Genomic DNA, 23,322 nt, shown 5'->3' on the forward strand with positions numbered 1-23,322 from the left:
TCCTCTCAGTACACTGCTTTGCCCACATCCACTGAAGCCTTGAGGTGATCACATCTCACTAACCCTTCTCACTTCTTACTTTCATCTGTGGATCAGATGGACACTAATGACCACTGATGCCTTCATACAAGTCTGCACCCCCTCTTGGGTCCCCCAGGGCCTCTTCAACCTTTCTTCCCCCCACCCCTGTCTTCTTCATGGCTCTTTCTCTGTTCACCCCTTAACCATTTACAGAAATTCACACCTGGACTGCTGCTCTGGTCTTGTTCCCCTTAAATCTCTCTGGCTCTAGGGAATGGGAAGGGAGGGGATTTAGAAAACAAGGCCACATGACTGCCCTGCTTATGACACTTCAGTGGCACCAGGCCACATCCTGGATGAGTCTAAACTCAACAGAAAATTCAAACACCCTCCATAATGTGACCCTATCTACTTCTAGCTGCATCTTCTAGTTTTCCCAAGTAATTCATACTGTTCCATCTTTCTGTGCTTTTGCCCCATTCTTTAAATTGTTAACCCTCCTTTCTCAGGAAGTAGCTCAGATACTAACTCAGGAAGTGTATCTAAGATCTTGAGAAGCTGCAAACTGCCCTCCTATGGGCTCCCAAAACCCACTGAGCTTACCACTAACGTGCCTCATTGAAAATACTTGTTTCTAACATAGCTCTTCCCTAGACTGTAAGCTCTTCAAAGGAAGGGATGGAATTTTATTTATGGTTGCGTTATCTAGAACATAGTAGAGAATTGTTCATGAATGGCTAACACTTCTGCATCTAAGTTAGCATTCCTTTGCTACTTACCAAATTTCTAGAATGTTCTTATTCTGGCGGAGGGATGCAAGACTAATTTAATACCATCACAAAGCTCAGAGTCCTCAAAGATAAACAAGGGTTTATTTTTGTTTGCTTAACAGCTGTTTGCATTATCCGTTAGAAGGTTTCCTTAGTAGAGAAAATGAGGGGTGAAATAATATCTGTATCCTCGTCCGTGCTACACTGAAGTGTTTACAGAAATGGCCATTTTCTAGGAAGTTTAAGGTTTATTTTTACCACAAGAACAGCAGCCTGGTGGTGCTAAAAAGGTGGCGGCCGTATTTTTGCAAATTCTTCTTGGTCAAATAATGGTCGGCAAAAAGTAGCATGAAGGAATATTATTTGGAGATTTTTTTTTCAACTTCTACAGATTATGTTGTGAAGCAATGTGCTAACTAGGAATTCCCATCTTTCAGATGGGTGTACTCAGTTGTGCACAAGTGAAGCCAAAGTAGCACCATTTTTATCAATCCTATCCAACCATTCTACTCTGTTCACAGAATCACAATGTCTTATTGTTCAGTATTTCTCACAACTTCTATTGAAGTGCCCCTAGGGGCAGAGGAGAACAAATTCGACTCTCCACTACATTGATGGGCGGAGCCTAAAAAGATGGGACATGCACAAAATGGCTTTAAAGTTTCAAGTTGTATCTTTACAATTTATGAAAATTTTGCCTTCTACTCCTTGAATCCATGTCTATATTCCACTGACCTAAAAGGGGAATATACCTGGTGCTACAGAGAGAGACAGCATGTCTTTCCTGAGGCTTCCTGTCTCCCCAGAACATACCTGCATTGTTACACGCAGGGCCGGCATTTTGAGAGACAAGTGAAGTTAAAAATGACCTCTTATGTAAAACGTTCCTCAATTTAGGTTTGCTCCAATGTTTTCCTATGGTTAAATATAGATTAGGCATTTTTGGAAGAAACATCACTAAGTGATTCAGTCTGCTCTGTCCATCACATCGGGAGACATACACCGCAGACGGGTCCCACTGCTGGTGACGACAACACCCATCACTTGGTAAAGATGGTAGATGGCAGATTTCCCACTGAAAAGCTATGCATTTCCCCTTGGTAATGATTAAGTATGTTGTGGAGAGATACTTGGAGATTATATCAATATCCTATTACTCCTGAAACTTTCACCCTCTAGTTTAAGCATCCGTGATACTTGTCTGAATCAATGAATATTATGAGGGTACTAAATAATGATTTTCCATTTATCCATTTACTCTACTCTAAGGAAGAGCTCTCCCTTTGCACCCATTTATTTATATGTTCATTCAGTCTTTTTTTTTTTTTTTCCAAAATACCAGTATGGATTTTTGGATTATGTACTGAGTTATCATCTGTCATTACCAATTATTTTGAAATTCAAATTGTCCCAGATTTGGCCAGTGGGAGTCCTTTCTAGTTGGCTGATGTCTCCTCTTTCCATGTTCAAATTGACGGACATTATACATTATAACTGACACTCACACTTCACTCAATGTCATGAATGACAAAGGAAGACTGAGGAATGATCTGGATTAAAGAAAGCAAAAGTGACCTTTAAACTGAGTATAACCCATGATGTAGGATTTTTGTTATTGTTTGAAAGGGATGTTATTGAGCAATTGATGAACTATGAGTAAGGTCTCAGGATTAGACGCCAGTATTGCATCCATGTTAATTTCTTCATAATTGTACTACTAGTTATGTCAGAAAATATCTTTGTTCTTTAAAAACATACATGATGAAGTATCTAAGGGAAAGGGGGCATCATAGCTGCAGTTTAATCTTAAACATGTTAGAAAATAAAGCAAAATAGTCTACATACAAAAAAACATATAAACACAGAAAGAGAGAAAACGCCAAAGCAAATGTGGTCAAATGTTAACATTTCAAGATTCTCAGTAAAAGACTTAGGGGGATTCTTTGTACTATATTGTAACTTTTCTGAAGTCTGAAATTATGTCAAAATAGAAAAAAAAATTGAAAACCTCTATTAGTGTATACTTCACCTACTCCCCTAATGCAGTAATTCCTTCCAGAGAATCGCCACCAGTCATGTACCCCTTGCTGGCCTATGCACAGTTTACAGGAGAACATGACCAAAAGAAGAATGCTTTGTCAACGAAACTCTCTAGTTGCCAGCTTGACACCAAACATGCATTTGAAAACTTAGATCCTATGATGCTGCCTCTGGCTTTGGAGTAAAACAGAATAATCCGGTTCCCAATTCTATGTGGAATCGGTTTGAATGAGTCCCTGATCTTTCTAGGCCAATTACTCCCTTTTATATAAACATTATATACATATGAAGTGATTTCCTGAATCATCACACTACTGTCACTCACAGCCAGCTTACTGGGCATGGGGCCAGTGGGTTGCCTGGGGCCCCCTGCTTGACAGAAGGTTCCCATGTGGATGGCTTCAAATTCTTAATTTTTCAACAACGGGCCCCATACTGTCATTTTGCACTCAGTCCCACAAATTATGTACCTAGTCCTGCTGCCACAAGCCTATGTGGCACCTGTGTGGAAATCAGACACACGTAAACACAAGTCTTGAAAACAAACAAACAAAAAAAACACCTCCGTGCCGAGAAAAACCAGCCCCTGCCTTCAGGTGATTGCAATCATATTCCAGGTACACACCACCCCAGGCTGGTGGGGTGCACGCTGCATTTCGACCCCCGTTCCCTTCCCTGGCTAGATGCTCCCATACAGTGCCCAGTGTCATCTGGAGGTCCTGGACTCTCATATCTTCGATAATATTCATACACAGTTGACCTTGGACAAGAGGTTTGAACGGCGCAGGTCTACTTATGTGTGGATTTTTCTATACATAAAGTACAGTACTATAAATGTGTTTTCTCTTCCTTATGATTTTCTTAATAACATTTCCCTTTCCCTAGCTTGGCTTTAACTACAAGAATACAGTATATAACATGCATGGCATACGAAATATTTGTGAGTTGGTTTTTTTATCCGTAAGGCTTCCAATCAACAGGCTTTTAGCAGCTAAGTTTCTGGGAGTCAAAGGTTCTAAGGTGGGATTTTTTTACTTCATGGGAGGGGGATCAGCGCCCCTAATTCCCATGGTGTTCAAGGGTCAACTGTAAATTAATTTCAGTCTAAAGGAAAGGACCACCCTTTGGCAGAGTAAAATAATATTTTCTCTTCACTTTGGCCACATGGTCCCACGAAGAGGGGAAGGAGGGTTTCAAGCTGTTGTACAATTTCTACCAAGTACTGAGAGGTCTTAACAATTCTTTCCCATACCCTGTCAGTAAATTCCATGTGCTTTAAAGGGAGGAACGGAAACAGTGCATGCAGAGCTGGTGGCCTTGGTCTCCATCAGAGCCCCACGCCGCGTGTCACGAGTTGTACGGTTGTAATGGTTCACCTACTCCCAAATCCCTTGACCCTTTCTTTAGGGCAGGAAAGGTCATTAGAAGTATGCACAAGGCAGGGAGGACAGATACGACCCTTACAATAACGTCCTGCTGAGCTAGGTCTTCGCTGAGAAGCCAGATGCCCCATTATACCATGGCACAATCGTGACGAACGACGAACAAACGTCCTTTCATAGAATCAGATCTGACATTGAGGAGGTCGCCTTTTCAAGCCACGCGAACATTCCTAATACTAGGAACGATCTATATCAGTCTCTCCAGCAGGCTCACAGGTCAAGACAGCGAGGGCAATACGGCTGAATCTTAAAGCAGGATTACATTCTAAGAAGGAAAATGAATTCACAAATAACTTCCAAATAACTATGATTCTGGGCAAATTATAATAAGTATCACGGGACAAGTACTAAATAAATGCTATAAGACCTCAGAAGTGGACATTTAGATCTTACCAGTTTTGAAGGTGGAGATGGTATGGGGCGGGGGGGGGGTTGGTTTCGTCAGTGGCTCAGCTTGCTTGTCAGGTGCTGAGGTCCACTAGAATAAAGGGACTTGTGAACGAGGTTTCATAAAGGAGACGGCATACAGGATGGGCCTTGGATGTGGGAATGGGGTGAAACGAGATAGGAGTGCAAGGTGGGGCTGAAAATACACTCCAGGGAGGAGAAAGACTATGAGCACATCGCAGAGGGGAAAAGCGGGTCTCGTGTCCCAGAATCCGAGCCGCGCTAACTTAGTGGGAGCTCAGCACACTTGCATGACCTGTGCTGGGAGCTAAGGCTAGAAATGTAGGTTAAGGCTTCATCTGACGATCAGGCAAATGTGCCTCCATTTACTCTGATATCTACTGTGCTGTCAGGAGGGGGTCATTGACAGTTTTGAGCAGGTGAAATTATCAGAGCCATGAAGCTGAGATCCCTAATGGAGCTTTAATTGGACGTCTGTCTTCTAGAGTTTTCACAAAGAAACCACCACCTCCAAAACAGAAACATATAATACTGTTTTTACTGCCGGCCTATAAAATTAGGTAGAGCGTTTCCTGGCTTGTAAATGAGGTTCTCCCTTTAAACTCTCCACTCATTCTTGGCGCAATGCACAGATATTTTGGGAGAGCCTCAAATAAGCAGCCTATTTAAATTATATTCAGGATGTATATTTTATAGCCTTTTTTTTTTTTTAAATCAACAAAACAGTGGTTTCCTGCTGTGCTTCATTCTAGGGGGCCAACCCGCTATGTGACTATAACAGACACAGCTCTTCTGGTCGAGAAAAGGCCCAAGTCTCAAGCAACAATTGACCGACCAAGGGTTAATGATAAAGGCAAAACATTCTGTAAGCAGATGAAGAAGAGGGAGAAAAACGGGAGAGGAAAGCAAGAGCTAAGCAGCCAAATGTTCACACATGAAAGTACACAACTACGAATAATTGAATATTCCGCGTTTTGACAACCGTCCAGCAGCAGAAGCAGCAGATGCCGCAGCGGCCCGGCTATCTCCAGCTGGATGGAATCAGACAAACGAGAAAAGGCCCGTGGGAGTCCCTCCCTGGAGACAGGCTGCTGCCAGGCTGGCGGGGGTGGCGTGGGGGGTGGCTTTATTTATTTATTTTTACCTTTAGAAAATCACTTTTGAAACGGGGCCTCAGCTCTTTCCAGCCCCAGGCGTTTGGAAGGCGGCCAGCCTCTCCCTGACACAGTGTGGAATTATTAAGGAAAATACAATAGTTTAAGATGACAGGCACTTTGGCCACTAAAACAAAGCCTGCACTGTTTTCTTGAGGCTAAGGCATCCATGGGTTGTGGCTTCATATATGCCTGTGTGTGTGCGTATGTGTGTGTGTATAATACATACAACTTATGTGCATCGAAATATATGCAGTCAATGCAATAACTTTACCAGGAGGAGGAATTTACTCAGAAACAGAACGGAAAAGCAATCACGGCTTTCTTTAAGGAAACACCTAAATGCACGTGAACTTTTCTTTCTAGGATGGTTCTCACATTCCATCTGATAGAAAGGAACCAACACAGCTCAGGAGTAAGAGAACCGAGGAGGGGTGAAAGGGCGAACCGTCTGGTTGGACGGCTGCCATCTGCTGGGGGCGGGGCTTTGATCGAGCCAAACCTAACCTTTCTGAACATCACTCATTCAACTATTAAGTGATACAGTTGGATGAATGGGTTAAATCAACATTTCCCAAATAGTGCTTCATAAAGGGCTTTTCGTTTTGCTTTTTTTTTTTTTTTTTTTTTTTTTTAGGGTCTTGCTACTCAAAGTATGGCCCACAGACTGACCGGAAGCATCATCTAGGAACTCTTACAAATAATAGAATCTCAGACCTTGGACCGTATTGATAGAATCCTTTTAATTGAATCACCTGTATTTCAATAAGACCCCCCCACGGATTTTCATGCATGTTAAAGCTTGAGAAGCACTGTCCCTGAGCTGGATGTCCCAAGGTTAGCTGATCACAGAATCGTCTGGATAACTTCATACAAACACAGCTTCCCTGGTTCCTCCTCCAGAATCTGGTCCAACAGGCCTGGGGTGGAAGCCAGGAATCTGCACATTTAACTGATAACCCACGGGGGTCCATGTCAATAAAAATACGAGTTAAATAAAATAATTGTGCTTCCCTTTAAAATCAAATGATGTCTAAGTGATATCATGCCAGTGAGCTTCCTGACATTCTTGCAGAGATTACCCAATATGACCACGTCAAGGCACTCCAGTCAATACATCTCTTGGCTGAATGCCCCAACTGCCATGAAGGTTTTGCTTGCTGCAGTTTTGAAATTGTTAAATTCTGAAAGCATCATCGGTTAAATGTAGGAAGCATACGGAGCTCTGATGTTGAAACACAATAATTTAATGAATAATATAAAAATGATACTAATTTTGCAAAGTCCCCTCAAGACAATTGTCATCAGATTCATAAGCTACATTCATCTATCAAAATCCTTATTTAGCACATTAAGATGTCTTTAGGACTTCAAAAACCAATCTTAAAAAGAAGAAACATAGTGACAATTATATCCAATTTGGCTTTTCATTTATTGGGAATAAAGACTATCCTCATGTGTAATGTGTTATTTGCTGGGAAGTACTTGCAAATAGCAGCCAGAAATCTTATTTCAACAAAACATGAAAGTTATTAAAAAAAAAAAGAGAGAGAGAGAGCGAGCGAGAGGGAGCCTTCCCCCCGCCACCCAGGAGCAAATGAAAAGAATTTCAAGCAAGGTCCTAAAGGCAGTTTTTCCCCTCCACTTTTGATGCCATTAAACATAGTTAAATTTCAATTTACATTTTAATGTACACTGGTCCCCAAGTCAAATGCAATATTTAATGACAAATCATGTCTTGACTTGCATAAATAATTCTAAATAAATTAAAGGATGTGTCACTTGATACACAGGAAAAAATTAAAAATATGTTTAAATATAGGAGATTGCATTAATTGCATAATATAGGTTTTAATGATATTTTTTAATTTAAAAATCACACGCTTATGATATTCACATGTGCATATCGTATCCAAGAATGACAAAATGATTTTTTTAATCCCTGAAGAGAATGATGAGATTATTACCACAAAAGTATCAGACGACTCTAAAAAGGCAGGAGATGACAGAAAAGGGTTTTCCCTTTGTAATGTTCTTTGATCCTATCATGCTTGGGAGAGTTGGATCCTAGGGCTGTCCTAGAATGGATTTTTAGAGTCCACATAGCCATAATCTGCAGAAAATTTGCTAAGGCACTACTATTTTAACTCAGTGCAGTTAGTTTTAGTAAGTAGTAAGACACCTACCAAGGAGTGAGGCCGGTTATTTGGAGGCTCACGTATGTCATAAAACAATAGCTAATGACTGATAAGGGTTACCTCTGTGCCAGGGAGAGTTTTAAACACTTTCTAGTTATCAATATGTGTAACTCTTGCAATAATTCAATGAGGTAGGAGACCTTTTATCACTAGAGACATTAAGACACAGAGAGATAAATAATTTATCCACCATCACAAAATGAACCAGTGGAACCGGAAACCAAGAGGAATGCAGGACCTGGCCTCTTAACCACCACGGTACACATGGTGACATTGGAAACTGCAGGCACAAAGGCCCACGTCAGAGGAGTGAGGCTGATATGAGAACAGCCAAGTGCCTGGAAGGATATGGAGTCCATGATCAAAAGTTATGAGACACGAACAAAGAAGAGTTGGAGCCATTCTTTGCCAAATTTTTAAGTGAGGGGGAAACCCCTGGAGCTTTCTAGCAAGGAGGCGACAATCAGAAATGAAGAGAACAAGTGTGGAGGTGAGAGAGACTGGAGGCAAGAGATCAGTGAGATGCTATTTATAGTGAATCCCAGAACAGGTCACGTGGGCCTCAGAGATGTGAAGGAAGAGGAGGAACGGGAACAGTGATGCGGAGAAGGCACACATGGAGGGAGTCCATGTTGAAATCCCCTGTGCTGTCTGGCCTCTCTTTTTTTCAGAGACAGAGCGAGCCTGGAAGGTAATTCGCTTCACCCTGACAGGATCAGATACCATGACCAGCCTAGACGAAGCCGTGTGGGGATCACAGAGCTAGTGGTGTTAAGGAAGAGTAAAAATCGAACATATTCCCTCTCTCGGCTGACCTGCTATTTTAGAGTCATAAAATATTTGTTGGCTAAAATTAACGACATAACTATAGGAAAATGGTATCCCATGGCTCTTACATCAAGAGCACAGCTGACGAAATGACCTCTTCTCCTTGGCCTACTAGGGCCCAGTCAACATCCAGCAAAGGGCTTCCCAAATTGCCAGTATAGTGAAGGTGAAATGCATATTTTGAGAAGAAGATTTCATTTCCCAAGAAACATAAATGTCTCTGCAAATAGCAATTCATTCCTATTCTCAATCCCTAAACCATCGACATCTGCTATGAATTCCTTGAGTCCTCAAATAAATCCCCCTTGTCCCGTATTCTTTATGGCACTCTCAAAAGGCAGCATTTGAATAAAACAACAATAACCAAGTCTGCCCTCCTTCTCTCAATTTCTTTCCAGAGGAGCTTTTACACTCCTGGGCTCACAAAGGAGGTTTTATGGGGACCCGTCAGGGTGGGATAACAGGGGCAGGGGAATGAAGACATTTTAAGGGAGGAGAAAGGAAGTTTCTATACTTCTAAATATATGTGAGATGATAAAAACACCGATGCTGAAATACGATGAAGAAATCTTGGACTCTCCTGAAAAGCAATTTTCTTCTTCTTCTTTTTTCCCCCTCAAGTGTCTTTTTTTCCCCCCCTTTTTTTGGAGTTCTCCATGGGTCAAACACATGCAGTTTTAAAACCCATTTCCATGTTTTAAGATTCAGAAGCAAGAGGTTTAACAGTAGGCTATAAAAATCTCTTAATCGTTAATGCCCTATTTTTGCAGATTTGCTGGAAAGAGCAGTACACAGTCACTGCTCACCTTTTTCCATCAATGCCCCCTTGAACTTCGTCACTGATGATGAACAGCAGAACCCATTCACCTGGGTTTCTTTCTCTCCGGAAGCGATTTTCCAGGCATTGTCAAGACACACTGACGGTCTAGGCAGAATGTCTTAGCCTCACGGATTGGCTGATTGTATGCCAGAGGAAGGTACCAGACATTTAAAATACCACTTTAAAAGAGTAAATCTAGTAGAGATAGAGATCGTTGTGATAGTTTCTTGACGTCCGCTCATTTCTGTTCTACGGAAGCACCCGGCCCATCCCAAGCCCCCCTTTGGCTGCACTGAAGTCTGGCCCCCGTTCCTACGGGACAAGCCCATCCCCCCCGGATGTACTCACAAGCTATGCGCACGGAGGCCTTCCTGCTTTTGGAGGTCCCCAGGTGGCTCCACGCCACACACTGGCACCAGTAGTCCTCGGGCCCGTGGAAGTCCTCTACCTGCTGCCTGGTGACGTTGATAAACACCTCCCGGACCTTCAAGCCTGATGGGGAGACAGAGCAGATCCACTGAGGCCGCCGTATTTTTCAAACAGAAAGTTAAGGCTAGCCAAACCTTTTCTTGTTAATTAAACAATTCTGTTTTTAATCAAGGCGAGGTTTTAATTACTCTGACAATAATATATTGCTGCTAATTAAATTCCAACAGCTGGGTAGGCAGGAAAGCGAGAGTGTCAAGTATTACCAACCAACATGGCTCCGATACAATATCCTAATTTTCACAGGACCTTGACTGGTGCTTTTTCTTGGTCTTTCGTGGGGTAAAACCTACTGTGAGGAATGTGGTATCACAATTAACTTCTGGGATTCGAGAAGGTAAAGAGGCCTCAACCCACGGACTCCAGAGATTGAGTTCCAGGTGGTTCTAAATGGCCCTCCCCCTGGATATGGCGGTGGGCGAGGGTCGAGCAGTGTGGCTTAGGAGAAAGAGGGGACCGCAATCATGGCGAACAGGCAGGAAACCAAGGAAGGGCCAAGCCTCGGCTTCAAACACTTTGGACAACAAATGCGATGCAGACAAGTTGAACTACGTTAGTCTCAAAGCCCTGACAAGAGCACCCAGGAAGGCCCCTCCAGCAGTGGCCACGTGGAAGGAAAGGAAGGAGAGACTCTTGTTGTAAGAGGAGCTGAGGCTACATCTGCAAAATAAGATAAAACTAAGATAGCCACCTCTTAATGTGCATTATTATTATTCACTACTTGGCATCCTCCTAATAGGGAGTGTGAGTTTCTTCCAAACCCCTACCAAGACTATCAGCCTTCCTTTCTTTGGGAAGAAGAGTCACCTTGCACAGAGCGCCAAGGATGAAAGAGGACGCTCCTCGCTCGCCATATCAGTTCCATCACCACGGGCCATACAGCAGCCCTGACAGTCAGTGTGCTCACTCCAACCACCAAACGTGCTGAGGCTGTGCCTTGCTCTGGGACAGCCAGTGGGGGAGAAAAAGAGGCCATGCCTATTGAATTCCACTTACGTGCTTAGCATCACGATAAGCCTTTAACCTACTCGCTCACTAGCTCACTACATTTTCATAACACACCAATGCAGGAGAAAGTATTGCATCCCCAGTATGCAGACAAAAGAACCGTCTTAGAGAGACCAATTCATTTGTCCACAGTTACGAGGTCTGATAATGGAAGATCTAGAGTTTGAACCTAGATCTGTCTTCTAGCAAAACCAGCACCACGTGCAGGTCCGTCTGAAAAATTAAAATTCTGTCCCTGTATTTTAGGTGCTTATTCTTAATTATGGACATAGGACTAACACAGGGAACATTTAAAGAAAAATTAAGTGCATAATTATGCTTTTTCCTTTAAATTCAAAAGGAATTCACGGGACAGAATCATCAGTATAATTACATGAGCCAAGGGCTCCTGATGGAGAAGACGGAAGGGAATTCTATCTTGGGTGGTGATCGGATTTAAAGAACAAGAAGACAGGTGTAGGATTAGTCAAGGCTGGAGAGACTCCCCAGTCCACAGGATGTTACTTACAGTGTGTGATGAGAGAGAGTTTTATGACCACATAAATCACCGTGTACATGGAGTTACACTCTCTCAATTTTGAGGACAGACCACATACAGAAAATCATCTTGATGACAGCTGATAATCCACATTTCCCTGTTTGCACAAAAGCAGAACTACTTTTTTCCCCTGGCAGAGATGTGAGCATCCCAAAAGCTGTGCCCCTCACCAAAGAGGAAAGAAGCCTTCGATGGGTTTTGATGGACAGTGGTGTTTTCATCTTTGCACTTAAAGAAATATAAAGTGTGAGTGGGAGGATAAAGGTGAGGAGGAGGTGGGGCTGGCAGGTGAAAGAGACAAGGAGAATAAAAATTAAGCCATCAGACAAAACAGGATGGTCAGGACAGAAAGCAGACCGCAGTGCGGCCGAGCATGCTGGGGATTCGAAAATAAGTTGAAATAAACAGAAGTCAGGAACTGGGCTGTAGAGCAGAGCGCTTGTGCTCAATCTTTCTCTTGGATTTGAGGCAAACGGTGGATGATTTACTTTGAATAGCAGAACGGAAGAGAGAGAACACCAAATCAACGCATGCAGGTGTCCGATGTCATGTCACAGGGTGAAGGGACCTACTGAGATAAAATACGCCCACCATTTAGGAATCAGGGGCCTCTCAGGGAAGCATTCAATTATAAGCTTGAGAGGTCTGCCTGTCCCTCTGCTCTCTCCTCCCCCCTGTTCACTCATGCTCTCTCTCTTTCAAATAAATTTTTAAAAATCTAGACATGTGTTCAAGCTAACGGGGGCCTATTCTATTCTATTCTATTCCATTCTATGTATTCTTTCTCCATCTAAGTTATCAGCTTCCTCTAGGTTGGAAATGAAGAAACTCAAAATGGTTCAAGATGATCATGTTTAGGAAACAGGGAGTTTCTATATCCAAACATCAAAACTTGCTATGATTTCATCTTGGTACCCGGGATTTGTTTTACTGAGGTATGGTAAGATGCACACAAAACAGAAACAACAGTCCTGAACGGAGACATGTACACTCAGAAATCCCTAGAAACAACAGACACAGCATACCGTGCAGGACCACCTGGGGGACAGTAGGAAGCAGAGGCTCAGGGGAAAATGGGGGCAAGAGCCTTTACTGTGATTTCCACGAGAAGTGTCCTGGTAAACAGGCTTAGAATTGACTAGTTTGAAAAATTCCAGTGGGTTCTGGGACATAATGGCTGTCCTTGGTTGTCAGGTTCTTGGTCCTGAGGTGAGGATAGGGGACTATTGCTCTGGAGTTTAAGAGCTTAATAAAAGAAGTGGCTAGGGGGATGGGCTCTGGGTTGGTTGGCTGGCACATGAAGGCACTCTCACAGGCAAGTTGTTGGCTTTCTCTGGGCATCAGCCAGCCCTCTGGCCGGACAGTCCCTCCAGAGGCAGCAAGACGCCAAGACGTCAGAGCATCAGATACAGAAACTAAACATGGACACACAGAGACAGACAGTTGCATATTTGTTTTGGGAAGCATAAACTGTAGACCACCGACCATCACTGTGAAGGTCCTAACTGATCTTACCCCCTGCTTAGTAGACTAGCTGCAGGGGAAAGCCCAATGTTGAAGTCAAGTTTCCAAGGTTAGGACAGCTCAGGGACAAGTGCTTCACGGAGGCATTCCCAGGGGACTGGAGAAACCAAATGAATAGAAACCAACTATTTCCAAACACAGTGTACTTTCCCTGCAGGGAGCATCGGGGTGGCTGGCTTCTTTAAAGGGCCACAAGTGACATTACCATCCCACCCCCACCCCCAAATACCCTATCTATCTGGATTAGGTCTTCTTCTCACACAAAGTCTTCAGTCTTCTCAAATCATTGTCGATCATTCCCCCTAGGAATTCCCCCTGGGAACACTATGAACACTTTCTACTATACTTCTCTCTACCATAGCAAGAAATAATTCTATTGAATAAAAAAAAATTTTTTTTTAAAGATTTTATTTATTTATTTGACAGAGATAGAGACAGCCAGTGAGAGAGGGAACACAAGCAGGGGGAGTAGGAGAGGAAGAAGCAGGCTCATAGCAGAGGAGCCTGATGTGGGGCTCGATCCCGGAACGCCGGGATCACGCCCTGAGCCGAAGGCAGGCACTTAACCGCTGTGCCACCCAGGCGCCCCTGAATAAAAAATTTTTAATAGTGTGTTCTCTCTCAAATCTCCATTATAGCCGACTAGTGATACATACAGATACATGCACACACAAGGGTGCATGTGAAAAACATCCTCGGAAAGCAGCGCCAAGGAAACCTCTGCCCGCCCCCCTCCTCTGTGGCTCGTCCACCAGTGTTGCAGAGACGGCCATCCACTCCGACACCTCCAGCGATGGCAGCTAACCTGTTCGTAGGAAACGCTCCCGGGGAGCAAAAATCGCAGGCAAACAGAAAATGACGTCTCATACCTAAGAGTACCACTGTACCTGATAACTTGTGTAACTCTCATAAGCACGGAAAAGTCCAGCCCTTTAAATTATTGTGCAAATTATAACCATCAGCCTTTGTTATGGACTTGAGTCTTCCAGAATATAAAAATATGACTATGGGACTGATATGCTAATAAGCTTTCCACGCTGCTGGATGGTTCGGTTGTACGGAGACTAATGTTGGCAGTGGAAGAATAATTGCTCTGCATGTACTAAACATAACAGAGCAGCACAGGACTTCATCATTTGTCAGCTTTATTTGTTTAAATGAGAAAAATGCTGACAGCAGTTATTGCTGTAATCCCCTTATTTATCAGATAGAAAACACTAGTTACTCTTAGCAGGTCTAATCCTGTTGGGAGACGAAAAGTTACAGAATTTTCAAACTAATTGAAGGTATACGCATTACTGTTCCAAGAAGAGAAATACAGAAGACAGCGGGAAGGGAGATGTTGCGAGAAAAAGAAGGAAAATCATTTATTCCTGGCCAACTCTTAATAAAAGGGCTCCACAGCCTTAGTCTTAACTTGTTGCATAGAAAAGAAAGAACAGAACATTCAGCACCATGCCAACTGCAGCCCGGTGCCTAACGGCTGTCCCACGCCTTTTATCTGCTGCTCATTATCACACTTGCACAAAGCCCAGCGGCAGCGTCCCGCCGTGGTGACAGTTGCCAGCGTGCTCTCACATACACCTGCTGATGGGCACTTGGGGAGGAATTTGACCCAGCTCTCTGATGCTTGCCACCACCCCTCGCAGCTTCCTGTCCTTCAATCCTTCGGAGGTCCCTCTGTAGCCGGATGCTTGGCTTAACTACACTGGATAACTGGATTCAAGACGGGAGGTTAAGGATCCCTCTTCCTCCTCGGAAATACTGTCCATATCCCAAAACCACACGGAGGAAGCCAGAAACTAGCAAACCAGCTTTTAGTGAATTGTTTTCTCATCCAAGGCTCTGTGGCCCTTTCCCTGGGCCAGTGTAGCTCAGCGTTTGACCAACCCCATGCTTCACGTTCCACGTTGTCATGTTTCATGACTGGGGATTCACCAAGAGAAGGAGGATATTGCTTTCCACAGACGAAGCTCCAAAAAATTATTTCCAATACAGCTTCACGAGTAGCAGAGGGCCTTCCTCAATTCTTCGGGAGAGGAAAAGAAAAAATCAAACTCCTCCCGAAAAGCTACTGCTTTGATGAATCATCAACTGTTGAGGGGTCTCCGTCCCCTCTGACGTCTGCATTTGGCTCTGAGACGGTCCCTCCTTACTCCCCAGTCTCCCGAGAAGACAGAAAACCACCCATTCTGCGGGAGGAAGGGAGGCCACCACTTCTAGAAGGGAATGCTTTTCATGTGCCTCCTCCTTGTCCAGGGTTAGAGCCTCGAAAACAGGCTTCCACAGCGAGAAGCTTCCCCATATTTTGAAGAACACTGCTATTATCATTACTGAATATGATACCATTCTCTAGCCCTTTCCTTTATTAGTGCCATCTCATGCATGACCTTATTTCATCCTCACGCCACGTTATTATTGTTTCTATTCTTATCTTGCTGCAGGTCCCACATCACAGGGGATCCATCAACTATGTTGCACGGTTTGCAATGTACATTACTTGAAAACAATAACCGAGTGCATCACACGCGCCTGCTGCTCCACCAAGGGGCTGAGGATACCGTGACTAAGTAGATGCTCGAGATTCTTTTTTTTTTTTTTAAAGATTTTATTTATTTGATAGTGACAGAGATCGCAAGAGAGCACAAGGGGGGAGGAGAGGGGAGAAGCAGGCTCCCTGCTGATCCCAAGACCCCGCGATCATGACCTGAGCCAAAGGCAGATGCTTAACCCACTGAGCACCAGGTACACCCCACCCTTTTCTTTTTTTAAAGATTAGATGCTCCACGTTCTTGCCCTGGAGGAGCTTACAGGCTATTGGAGGAGATCTCTCAACCTGCCCCAACAACACGGCACAAAAACCGCCACGACAGTCGGGCAGATGGCTCAGGAACACATGGGAGTGGCTTCCCACGTCTCCGCAGCTGAAGCTTCATCCCAGCAGGGACTTGGAAGTCTCTCCCCTTATCTAGTTAGAATGACGTCGAAAGCAAGGCTCCCGTAAGGACGCATGAATCGGGACACATGTTTGAAGTTTCTAAAGTCTGAGATATTAGGGAAGCGTTTTCACGGAAGTGTGCCTCCATTTCTTTGGGGACCTTAGATATCTTCAGGCCAACACGCTACTGAAAATAGTAAGTTAAATGTAGATAATTAAAAGGTAGAACCATATTTCATTTTACTGGCAGATGCTTAATTAGGGCTAAATGTCTTTTGCCACTTTATCCTAGCAACAAGATTAAAATGTATTTTGATAAAAAACAATAGTAATCCTTTGAATGTGTGCGATGCCTAATGAATACTCTTTAGTTCCCCCTAGATAATAACCACTCCACGTATTCCTCAGAAGCGACGCAAGTTCAGTGTTAAGTACAGAAACTAAGAATACACTCAAGCTCTCCAGTTTCTTCCACACCAGAGATTCGAATTAATCAGCACGGAGGTGTCTGGCAGAGGAAAGCAAATTAACTTGATAGTGTTGTCTGATAGCAGAGAGAGGGAAACTCGAGAGCCAGGAGTAGACACAGTAGGGTTATTTAGAGGACAGCACCCCATGAATGACTCACGCAGACATCACACTCACAGCTTTGTGGGCAACAGTCCTGCTTTCCGACCTTGCCGCCCCATCAGTGACTTTCCTTTCCAGCAGTCACTCAAATTACCTGCTGTGAATAGATCATGCCCTGAGGTCAGGGTCTGCACCATACTACTTCGGCCTCCCACAGTGCTGCCTTTGGCTTGGAGAATAACAAAGTCTGAATGTAAACTGAAGCCATGAATCGCAAGCCAAGAGCAATTCTTTATGAGAGACTGATATTTGCCTGTTAATAATATCAGCCCTTGTGTCCTTTCGGAATTATAGAAGTTCATATTCTTCTATTTGTTTTTGGAAGAGTAACCAAGAGCCACTTGCTCCACCAAAAGAGAAAAGAGTAATAATAAGCAATTTTAGATTTATCCTTTTGAAGGCTAACCTTGATTGACCACTTGCTATATATGCCAGGCCCTCGGACGCTGTAATCCTCATAGCAGTTCCAGTGGTAGATATAATTACAACTATTTTACACTTTGGGGAAACTGAGGTAGAAGGCAGCTGGGTAACATACGTACCTGAGTACCTGAAAGAGTCTGTAAAGGGAGAGCCAGATTTCAAACAAACATGGTACCGTCTAACACGGATTACCCATTCTCTTTTTTTTTTTCTTTTTCAAGATTTTATTTATTTATTCGACAGAGATAGAGACAGCTAGCGAGAGAGGGAACACAAGCAGGGGGAGTGGGAGAGGAAGAAGCAGGCTCATAGCGGAGGAGCCCGATGTGGGGCTCGATCCCATAATGCTGGGATCACGCCCTGAGCTGAAGGCAGACGCTTAACCGCTGTGCCACCCAGGCGCCCCACGGATTACCCATTCTCTTAACCACGACTGTCTTTAGGGTTTCTTTTAGATTCTTATCATTCCTACTTGAAACAAAAATACTTCTGAGTGTTGTACGAATAGAAAAAAATGGGAAAAGTTTGAAGGCACTGGTGAAGAATTTAGTGTTTACAACAAATCTCTGGTCCCTATCAGGAATTGTTATTAAAAATCACATCAACGGTGAGCTGCTTCCACCTGTGCTAAGGATGGAGTGAGTGTGAATGGTCTCCAACTTCTTGGAGATAAAGTTAAACTAGACACAAGAGACAAGGTCTTCATACTCTGTCACAAGTTTATGGAAAGAATTCATAATATTTTCCTGAAAATCTTTTAAGGATAGGTCAGTCCTCTCTGAGAAGCAGAGTGATGAACAAGATGAAATCTGGGCTGGGATGGAAGAGCCCTTCTATAAAAGTGAGTTTTAAACCCACAAACTGTCAATGGAACACCTGAGAGATTGATTATTTCTGTGTTACGTGAACTAAAATTTATGCTTCCCAAATGTACCTTGGTGATTTGTGAATCATCGTAGGTAACTTCAAATTAATGGTTTTCTGGAAGAAACTATATTCAAATCCCCATCACTAGCACAGCAAAGTTCCTGGATACAAACTTTAAAGATTTAATACATTTTTATTTCTACTCTTCTCCCTTTTCTCAACACAATCCATTAACCTCTTATCCCCAGAGAGGGACTCCAGTTGTTTAAAAAGGAAATCACACACAATGAAAGCCCTGAAATGATATTCTTTAAGAAGAAAAATATTAGTTTACCGGAGTTGAGACTTTTCCCATAACACATTGAAATACACATTATTTCACTCATTAGAGTTCAATATCTCCAAGGCAGAAAAAGATAAGAGCCACTGAGCGTTGTTAAGCTTATTGATAACTCAAGCTTCCCACAGGCTACATTGCCTTGATTGCCAAGGATGGGTTTTGCTGGTTCTTGCTGGGCTCTTTTCGGGGTGTGTGTGTGTGTGTGTGTGTGTGTGTGTGTCTGCCTGTTACATTAAATCTCTTAATTTCTCCGGTACTGAACACTCCGCCTGTTTCTCAGGGGCGTGATTCCCGGGTTGGGATTACGTCTCAACTCCAGATGTTGCCAGAGAAAAAACACCAGGAAGAAGAGTTCCCATATTTCCAAATGAAATGAGGCAGAACAAATGAAAGAGGACCCCCTGGCTTGTGCAGAGAACTGAAAGTGTACGTTACTAAGAGGTATAGCCATGTCTGTGCAAACGCAGTAATTCATGTCCAATAAATTGTGCCTTTTGCAGGAAAGAACTCTAGTTCTGGGTTTTCCAAGCTAAATTGCGTGAAAACACACAATCTTTTTTCTTCTTATTTGAACTCTTCGATGACGGGGCCAAATTACCAGAAAGACCAAAGGCAGTTTGCAGCCCTTAACAACTGCAAGGACTTATTGCTTCCAATTTGGAAATACAAAAGATTCTGTGTCTACTACACACACTCCCGGGTCTTCTGCATTTCCCATTAGTACTCTGAAGGAAGAAAACGTTAAGCAAAAGGAGTATCAAAATTCTCTGGGAGCGATGACTTGGAGAACATGTTAGTCAAAGATATATAAGCGGTTACGACCAACTTCCTAAAAGAACACAGACGATTCTCTACCTCCGCTCAAATGTGGTCCTACTGTCCTTGGCCTCGTAGCATCCTTCGCTCCTACTGGACTGGCCGGAGTTATTTTGCAGACCCAATCAAAAGCCATTAAGTCAAGCGCTGCGCTCAAGCTCGGCACTGAAGAACCCAAGGGAAGTAATGCATCTATTTTTCAATACCGGAGCCCATTTTGTTACCAGCCTTAATTGCACTTATATATTGGCTTGGAGTACACCATCTCCACTCCTCTTGCTCCATTTTCCCCTATTCCTCTATTAATGCAGACCTTAGGAAACACAATTGCAGTGAGCAGTAGACAGCGATTTTCATTAAGTACAGAAGAAAACTGTTTAGGGAGAGACATTTTTTTTCCTCCTATTGATTCAATCAAAATGACTTGGAAGAAAAGGTTGTGCTTATTAAATTCTTTTCAAAAAGGTAGCTGCTAAAATTTAAATTCTTTCTCAACAAAAAAAAATTGGTATATAATCTCTTCAGGTTTTGTCATTTATGAATTTTTGTTCTTCCCAGTTCCTTTGAAATTTGTGACTTTCATTGGTCTTTTTTGTTCTTTTTCCTTTTTTTTTTTTTTAAAGTGGAGAGGGGAGACTTTTACATGGAAACAGAGAATGTAATCAGCGCTGCTATCTGCAAGACACGGAGTTGCCTAGCAATGCTAGGGGAATTAAAAGGGGGAAGCAATAGCAAAACAGAACATTGCAAAATTACAAGAGGGCGCAGTGTTAAATTGGCTTGCAATACTTATCAAGAGGTCTTTCTATGAGAATGGATATAGGGTTTTCTAGGAGTGGTATAAAAAAATACCCGGCCACTTTTCAGTGTTCTTCCTAGCTTTCATTTGGAGTTTACCCAATGGGATTCTGCTATTTTGAGTTCATTACTGGACAAAATCTGGGCCAGAAACATCTGACAATAAAACACAGAGTCTCACTGAGCCACTGGTACTTGAGTCCTTTCCAGTTGGACTAATTGAATGTAAGATATATAAGCCTTTCATATTCTCCCATTGTTTTACAGGCTTTCGCTCACATGGCAAATGCTGTTCCCTTTGTTCTCCTCTCCCAGATTTCAGAGACCTCCTTTGAAGTTTTCATACCAAGATAAATGGCGCTGCTTTGTTTGTGACTCAGTCTCTCCCAACGCCAGGAGTATCCAAGATCCCAACCCCAGGAGCACAAAAGCAAAAATTTACTGACACCAAGATTTTGATTTGTCTTCCTCCCTTGCCTTGATTATGCCAAATCCTTTTTTTAAGAAGGATACTATACTTGCAATCCTAGAAATATCTCTATGTCTTCAATTACTAAACTCTTGCCTCACAGTGTCAGAAACAGGACATAGAATTAAGGATTAGCCCTCACAGAGATGGCAGAAAGGATGAGGGATAGAGAAATCCCAATGGAATAGCTATGGGATTATACACTTGGGAAACAGAAATATGAAACAAGCTCATGATGGAAAAAATAAGGAGCCATGTGCTGAAACCCATCTTTATGTCAGTAAGGGAATTTGTCAATATTCTGACTAGGAGGGAGAATAGGAAACTATGTAAAGGTAATGTTTCTGAAGTAGAGAAAGTAGGAGATCTGGGTTCTATTTTGGTTTTCTTTCAGATTTTATTTTTAAGTAATCTCTATACCAATGTGGGGTCCAACTCACAACCCCGAGATTAAGAGTTGCACACTCTACCGACTGAGCCAGCCAGGTGCCCCAGGAGACTTGGGTTCTAGAAACAGCCGTGCCATAGAGTAGTTGTAGCTCTTGGAATCTAAGATTTTTATTGTGTAAAACAGGGCTTTTAGGTTATCACTCCGGTCCCTTCCAATTCTCGCATTTCAATTCCAGAATTCTAAGCATGCTTTTGGTCGGAAGAACAACATCTTGAAAACAGGCACTTCTTTATTTTTTTTTCCTTCCTCATACCGGTTCCAAACTGCAATAGGGAATTGTGATAAGGTTTTAGGTGTTTCTCTCCCTTTTGAAGTTATGCATCTATTATGCAATCCCAAATGAGTTCAGAACTGTATAATGTTTACCACCGTTTATACAGGTTTAGTTCTTTGCCGCCGTCTTTATTGATTCGCAGGCAGAAACAGAGTATTGCCCGAAGATCTTTTGGAAGCAAGTTTCCCTTTCTGCTTTGGAAGACAGCATATACTGAGTGCTCTGCTTGCTTCTCTGCTGACTGCGGTTATTCCTCCTCCGGACTCCTAAGGAAGCAGCGCTCCGGATCCATTTCCTCTTCGTAGGACCCATTCTCTTCTGACAACTCCTTCGTCTCCATGGCTTCATCCTTTCCTGATGACTACAAGATTGACTCTTCTGGCTCTGAGCTCTACAAACCTCAGATCTACACTTCTTCCTTATATCCCATCATATTTCAAATTCAGCTTGTCCCATGATCTCAGCCTTCTCCCCTTGCTAATGTAATTACATCAGTAGCGTCCTCCTTCTGCTTCTGTTGCAATTGTAATTCACCCTTCATTCATTCATTCATTCCTTCATTCATTCCATAAGCTATTCAGTCCGATTTGTTAAAGTGCTTCTCGTACCAGAAATCTAGTTCTTTTCTTTGTGTGACCACAGCTCTAGAGGCAGACTTTTTCTTTCCCTCAACTGAAATATCCAAGTCTAACTCATCTATCCATTCTTGTTTCTTACCATCCCCAACAGCTGCTCCAGATTCATTCCTTGAAGGAGAGCTCCAAACACTGCATTGCCATAGTCAATATAATCATGCCCCACAACCACAAAGATTCATGAAATTAAGGAAGGGATGCCTCACTTCCTATTTGAGCCCTTGATTGAGCTGAATTTGCCAGTTTCCACATCCATTTTCTGTTTCAACCATATCAAACTCCCTGCTGAATAGATATTAAGCTTTCTTTCATTTGCTAATGTTGACCTCCAGACCACAGAGATCCCTCCCTCCCTCTTTCTCTCTCTCCCCCCCATTTAGTGGAGCATCAATTAATAAATTAATTCAATTACTTAATTTGAATTAAGTAGTCATTGGTTTCCCTTTCAAATGCTCTGGCTTCCACACTTTTCCTGATAATCCTAATTGGGCATAATCATTTTTTTTTAATCCTCCAAAGGATAGGTGCACTTAAGGGTATATTGGACTTCAACCTATCAACAGGTGTGAAGTCCTAGAGATCACGGTTTGCATCTTAGCACACTTTGAGCACTCTGCAAGGCCTTGAGTACAGTGGCGCATAGTTAATAAATTAAGCTGACTTGAAACTTCCTAATTATACTCAGGCTTTTTGACTTCCTCAAAATCTGTTATCTAGATAGTGAGTGGGGACTAGTAAGAGCAATAATCGAGGGTGAGAGCAGACTGGTTTTAGCGTGAGGCTAAATTTTCAGTTAGTCTGAGGAGCCAAAGTTCAAAAGCATATACTGTTTCTGTTACACACTAAAATTTAACAAGTTATACATTTTTCGAGTTTTAAGATTTATTATCTGAGAGAGAGAGCGCGCACCAGCAGGGGGAGGAGCAGAGGGAGAGAGAGGAAGCCGACTCCTTGCTGAGCTTGGGGCTCAATTCCATGACCCTGAGATCATGACCTGAGCCGAAATCAAAAGCTGGACACTTAGCCCAACTCAGCCACCCAGGCACCCCTAAATTTTGCAAGTTTTAAGTCAAATGATTTTGCTTTCAGATCCAGCACAAACCCGTAGTTTACTTAATGTCTCTGAGTCTCAGTTTCCTTATCTATCAGAAGGTAACCATAGTGTCATTTACCCCAGAGGGCTGTTGGAAGGACAGTGAGATAAGCTCTGTCAAATGCTTAGATGAAACTGGGTACACAGTAAGTGCTCAACAAACACTAGCCGATGTGACCATTATTCTCATCATCCACCACTCAAATGCCAAATTAGCCACATTAATAAAAATAGTCCCTAAATTTTTTTCATACTGGAGATCCTATTCAAATTTGGCCATCAGATTTGGGCTCTGTCATTACACAGTGATCAAAACAACTTAAAGGAGACTCAGAAACCAGCAACCATGGA

General features: G+C 42.8%; 1 protein-coding gene across 4 annotated transcripts in view; it reads right to left on the minus strand.

The window, feature by feature from the left end:
• Positions 1–23,322, minus strand: part of UNC5D (unc-5 netrin receptor D) — a 542,759-nt gene that overhangs the window by 208,195 nt on the left and 311,242 nt on the right. For all 4 annotated transcript variants that reach the window (XM_057303433.1, XM_057303432.1, XM_048226276.2 and 1 more), the window contains exon 3: positions 10,030–10,173. In XM_057303433.1, coding sequence (XP_057159416.1) covers positions 10,030–10,173 — 144 coding nt within the window. The remainder of the gene's footprint in view (positions 1–10,029; positions 10,174–23,322) is intronic.

This window comes from Ursus arctos, unplaced genomic scaffold, assembly GCF_023065955.2.
Source record: "Ursus arctos isolate Adak ecotype North America unplaced genomic scaffold, UrsArc2.0 scaffold_27, whole genome shotgun sequence".
In the NCBI taxonomy this organism is placed as follows: domain Eukaryota; kingdom Metazoa; phylum Chordata; class Mammalia; order Carnivora; family Ursidae; genus Ursus; species Ursus arctos.